This window comes from Rhincodon typus, chromosome 1, assembly GCF_021869965.1.
Source record: "Rhincodon typus isolate 14 chromosome 1, sRhiTyp1.1, whole genome shotgun sequence".
Taxonomy (NCBI): domain Eukaryota; kingdom Metazoa; phylum Chordata; class Chondrichthyes; order Orectolobiformes; family Rhincodontidae; genus Rhincodon; species Rhincodon typus.
In genome coordinates this window covers 101,326,941-101,333,023 of record NC_063332.1, presented here as the reverse complement: position 1 = coordinate 101,333,023, position 6,083 = coordinate 101,326,941, and the positions used below count along the sequence as shown (strand labels likewise).

General features: G+C 42.9%; 1 protein-coding gene across 1 annotated transcript; it reads right to left on the bottom strand.

The window, feature by feature from the left end:
• Nucleotides 1-1,649: 1,649 nt before the first annotated feature.
• On the bottom strand, nucleotides 1,650-4,303 carry LOC109912489 (homeobox protein Nkx-2.5-like). Its single transcript, XM_020511929.2, has 2 exons — nucleotides 3,849-4,303; nucleotides 1,650-2,658 (listed from the first exon to the last, which is right to left on the bottom strand). The coding sequence occupies exons 1-2, from the start codon at nucleotides 4,153-4,155 to the stop codon at nucleotides 2,021-2,023; spliced, it is 945 nt and encodes a 314-aa protein (XP_020367518.1). The 5' UTR covers nucleotides 4,156-4,303; the 3' UTR covers nucleotides 1,650-2,020.
• Between the last annotated feature and the right edge of the window lie 1,780 nt (nucleotides 4,304-6,083).

Genomic DNA, 6,083 nt, shown 5'->3' with positions numbered 1-6,083 from the left:
CATCAGCTCCATTACCACTGACAGTGAGATCCCACTGCCGATTGGCATCGGTCAACTGAGAACGTCGACGAGCAACAGTTCTCCACATCTAATCTACAGTTTAAAATATCCTTTACTCCCTATTAGTCACGTCCCCTCCTCCCCCCCATTAAGAATAACGAGGAGGTAACTAACTAATGGTAACAAAAGCAAGATAATCTGGTGCAGAAGAAGGGCCACAAAGGAGATTACAGTGCTGGACAGCATAACGGAGTCATTTGTAAAACACAATGGGCCCTTTGGGGCTCTTCCATTCATAATAGCCGTGTATTGAGGACTATCATAATTACAGCAACGAGCACCGCGTAAAAATTAATTTCAGCGACTGACAAAACTGCCCTGTGTAATTAAACATTGGCTAAAAAAAGATACACGGTGAAAACTCACGCGAGAAACTAACTAAAGTGGGGCTTGAGAGTGTAAGAAGCTCAAATACGTCGGACGCTGTTACATCAGATACAATCAGGCGAATCATCATGTTTTCTAAAACATATTGAGATCAGTGAAGGTCCTTTGGCCATTTCCATTAGTGATAACATCAAAGAGTGCGAAGCAGTTACAATGAACCGACATTCAAATCCTCCAGAAATCTGCAACACACAAAATGCTCATGTGTAGGAATTTCAAAACATCTTGCTCTGCCTTACAGAAAATAACATCAATAAAATCCAGATATACTTCCACCAGTGCCCACAACTCCTTAAGGTTTTATCGCTGCTCCCCACGACCAATAAACGCCTCAGCACTGAGCGAAACAGCAGTTGTGTCGATTTTGTTTGGATCTGTATCGTAAGTACAAAGAAAACCCGATAAATTACCCACTAAATGGACCCCAAATCCGGTAATTTTAATAATCTTCGCAGCAAGTGTATGTCACTGGTGAAATATTGTGTAAATTACTGGTGGAAATGTTTTAAAGATTGCTATAAGGGCGGCAGGAATCTGATTTTGATTAATTTAATCCAGTTTGTTATTCGAAACCAACGCAATTCATGCACCGCCAACATCTTCCTCACAGAGTTCATTCGGCTGCCTCGTGAATGTGCATCTTTCTGTTGTTCAGGTAAAGAAGTGGTTATCTAACGTGCTCCCTTCACCTGACGAAGGAGCAGCGCTTTGAAAGCTTGTGATTTCAAATAAATCTGTTGGACTATAATCTGGTGTCCTGTAACTTCTGACTTTGTCCACCCCAGTCTCACACCAGCACCTGCACACCTTGCCTTCCTGGGCAAGTGCTTGTTGTTGTTTGGGTTCTGGTAGCGAAGGATGTGAGCCAGTGTCAGTCGAATTATTAACGCAGCGCTACCGATTGAATACCGCCAGAACCGACCATACAATAAATTATCTGTGTGGCGCCTTATCACATCCAAACATCTAAAATGCCAAAATTGTTGTTAGCATTAAAATGACTGAGATGGAAATTTAACTTTCAACACGTAATGTAGGGCTCTTTCAAACTTACTGTCGAATCCTAGACATTGTAATTTGGTAGAAGTGCTCTTATTTCTAAAACAAAAAGCTGTGGTCGTTTAAACATGACGTTATCAATGAAATAAAGTTCCATTCAGTCAGTTCCACAATTGAGTGAACACACTGCTTTTATTAGCGATTCAAACCTTACAAAAATTTCTGTCAGTGACAATTTCAAGAGGTTACTTTTTTTTTGCCAAAAGACATATCGGAAACTGTTTGACACTGGTACCAAAGTTAGGCCTGTTAATAAGTCAGGTCACCAAAGGCACACATCCGAACGGCGTCCAACTTTTGCAATCAAATACATCCAAACATTCGTTATGAACAGACCTAATTTTAAAAACGAATTAAAGTACCATAATAAATAAAACGACAAGTTCCTCGATTTATTTTGCACAAATGCCTTACCATTCCCAGGGAATTCATGCTTCTTAAATTATTTCGACATTGAAAATTGCTGGCATTGGTTTTGAGGTCACCAGCTGTCTCTCATTCTTGACCGCAATCCTTACCAGGCTCGGATTCCATGCAAAGAACCTTGCAGAGCCGACACTCCGGGATTTTGGTGGGCTTGAGACTGCGCTGCCGAGTAATTCCCGTTGCCAACATTAAAATTCATGCCCATGTTGACGAAGGGACTGGCAGACGCGGTCTGCTGCATTGTAGCCACGCTCGAATACATGCAGCTGTAGTCTCCGTCACAGGTACCAGTGCTGTAGTTGGGATAAGTGGGATAAATATTGTAGCTGTACGGTGCCACGCTGACATTATATGGTGCGCTGTAGGAAGGGGATGCTCCAAGGCAAGGCTTCCCGTCCCGTACCAACACAGGCACAGCAACCCGGCGAGGGGCAGCAGGCGCTGCTCCCAATTCCAAATGTTTATCCTGGCGCTGCCTCTTGCATTTGTACCTGCGGTTCTGGAACCAGATCTTGACCTGTGTCGATGTCAGTTTTAACACACTTGCTAGATGATCTCTTTCTGGGGCGGATAGGTATCTTTGCTGCTTAAAGCGTCTCTCCAGCTCATAGACCTGGGCCTGAGAAAACAACACTCGCGGTTTCCGCCGAGCCCTCCTCCCAGAGCCTTCAACAGCATCGCTCCTTCTTGCTTCACGCGTCGTCTTTTTATCCATCGCCTTTCCCTCTAGATTATAACAAACAAGGACATTAAAGATTACACCGGGAGCGGGCTTTTTTTTTAAATCGCGCTTCTGTCGGTGTTTAAAGTGGAGTTTACCGGTCAAGTTTGAAACTCAGTTTAAAACTTACTGATTTTTTTTCATTCTGCGGGCTCCTGGTTTTCTAAATTTGCACCATTTACTCAGTTTGTTTAGTACTTCGGCGCTCACTGAACGACAGTAAAATCAAACTATTTCACTTTCTGAAACTCCGGCTAATCTTGGGGTCTTGTTGAAGTTTTCATGAAAATGTACAACATTTTTGCTTCCCTTACACTCCAGCTCATTTTCATCAACTGGAAACGCCAAATAGTATTCGAGTATACAGGAACTCACAGCACCTTTGACAATATGCTGTCGACACCTTTCTCTTCACACACCAAATGACCGAAGACCATTGTAACCGGATTGATGCTGTTCCAACACTTCACTGGGGTCTACAACAAGTGCACATCCCCCGAACACATCTCCAGTACTGTACACTTTCCAGTACACATCCCTGTACTATACAGATCCCTGTACTATACACATCCCTGTACTGTACACATCCCCAGTACTGTGCACTTGCCCAGAACTGTGCACATCTCCAGCACGGATCGCTAGGACTGTACATATCTCCAGTACACATCCTCAGTACTGTGCACATTCCCAGTACAAACCTCCAGTGCTGGTATAGATCCAGTGTTGTACATAAGCCGGTAAATGTGCTCAGCATACATTGCCAGTACTATACACATCCCTGTACTGTACACATCCCAGAATTGTACTGGACACATTTCCAGTGGTGTACACATTCCAGAATTGTACACATCCCTGTACACGCATACAGACACATACGCACACACTGCGCGAAAACGCAGTTTGGGCTGCAGGATTACCGAGGAGCTGAGCAAAATTACAAGAGGACTTTCAGATTGGATACGTACAGCTAAATCGATTCAGTTAGTCGGATTCAATACCACGAATGTACGTGTCTATCGGCATCGATTAGCTTTCTTTTTCTCTCGCGCTCTTTCCTTGGTCATTAATTGCATTTTTTAGATGTGCTCTATCTCTTTCCGATGCCGGCTTTGACGATCGGGTAAACTACGTGAAGTGATTTTCTGTTCAGCAAGAAGCGCTTGTCGGCCATTCCCCCATCTGTCAGTGTATTTACCTGGGCTGTTGCTGTGAATGGCGATCTCCATCCGCGGTTCGCTGGAGTTCGGGCTATCAGTCACACTCACACCAGCTGGAAACGCCGCATGGCTCTTCTGGACATGAGGTTTCATCACCTCATTGCCAAGGCCTGGTAGCACGGTGCATTTGGACTGATATCCTTGCTCCAACATACAAGACGAAGGCAGGACATCCGGAGTTGTGCCCCCATGATCTAGGATCCAGTGCTTTCCATGGCGATGTTCCAGGTTTAAAATATCCTTGACAGAGAATGGGGTGCTCGAAGCTGCGGGGCTCGGAAGCATCTCGGGGTAACTCCGGTGGTAATAGTGCTTCGAAAATGTTAGGAGAACTGGTGACCAAACCCGGCCCTACATTACTAATTCAATGACGCAAATTTGAATAGACTTTACTCCGTTAAGGGGTGACTGACGTTAACAGAGGCAGAGCTTGAAAACTTCCAGCTACATCGAGAGATTTCTATTGGCCACAAGCCTTTTACCCTGGGCGATGGGCAGAGGCCAGGTTTCCTTTTGAGGAATGCAATAGGCGAAGATTTCTTTAAAACCCTATAATATTTCATTTTTCCCTGGGCTACGATAAACACATTGGAATGAGACATTTACTAGCATTATTTAACACCGTTACTGCAACATTCTTTATAAATTACATCCGTTTAATGATATTATAAACAAAGACAATTATTCAGCAAAAGTGCCTGACATTAGCAATCTATTACGATAAGAATAAACAGTTCAAGCCAACGAACACACAATTCATTTTACAAACGCTTCGAGGAGTTCCAAAGTTCGGTAAATATTTGTCCGATAATCACCTCAGCGGTAAGAAGGACAACCTGCAACTTTAAAGTTGGCAAACCAATCGCGAATCTTGCAGAATTTCCATTTGGGATTTTCTTCAGGGACATTGAAAAGCATGCGAAATTACTAGGATGGATATTTTTTCATTCGAGATTGTGTTTTTTTTTCCACACTCAGCGACTCCACGATGATTTCATCGTTCATCCCGTTCTTCAGTCTGAAAATTGTCACAATCTCATTGCCTTTCACGAACACAGATGTCAGTATATTCTCTGCTAAGTTAAATTGTGACTCCAAATGCAACAACGGGTCCAGCGATCTTTTGTACGCTTTAAGAGATCCGTGCCATCGAAAAGGATTTATCTAATCTTGAAAAGGTGCTGGCACTTTTAAACGAGCTTACTGTGGGCACTTCAAGAGTCAATTGAAGGATGTTCTCAGATGAAGAGCAGGGGGTTTAAATTTAGCTGTAAAGTCCACTCATCTCGGAAAGGGAGAAGCAGAGACTTGCTTTAATAGGCTCTAAATGCTGGAGTTTGGCTCAGGCAAAAAAGATCACAAAAAAGATACTGGTTACATTAAAGTTGTCTGTTTATTTCTGTACTTAGAATTGAAGAGGTTTTAATAAGCTCTCCTCAGCGTGTTCCAATTTGAAGAATGATAACAGGAGTAATAAATTTTTCCGCAGAGGGAAATAACTTTTTATTAGAATTTTGGCAAATACCTCAGTTTAAAATTGCACACTGAATGTCATTCAGCGAATGGTGTTATTAATACCCGAGGTGAGCGATCATTAAAGTACGGAGCTGCGGTTTTAATGGTTGACTTTGTCACAGATAGTGTTCCGATGGATCACAAGGCGTGATAAGCGCTGTCCTGCAATCTCTCCCTCAGTCAATTAACATTTTGAAAAGGAAGTTGGCGCGCTGCATGTCTGCCTTTCTATCTGGGTAATTAAAAGCCAGATAGTTTCCGAGGCGAAAGATCTAAAACCATGAACCTCCGCTGTGGTTAGATCGCTTTCATCCGCTGACCTGTGCCTAATAATGTGCAAATTCGAGGGAATTTCGTAAATATACGAGAAACCATCCGCAGGACAAGGAATATTAAAACGGTTTTGACAGAAGTTCATAGTGGAAATACAATTTAGCTACAGAGCACAATTTACTGAGTTTGCATCTGTTGGATTATCCGGTTGTATTGTAGTTTGAAATGCCCAGGTTCCAGGTTATACTGGTCCTGCTAGAACATGATCGACGTCTCTTTGGAGTTTGTGACTGCAATGAGGATAAGATTTTGCTTTAACAGCTAATACAGTCACAAATCAAACCGAGGAATGGGACAAGCCATTGCAGCTGCAGGTTTAATATCCCTATGATTTAAATTTTTGTTTCTCCAGTCCTCAGTAGCCC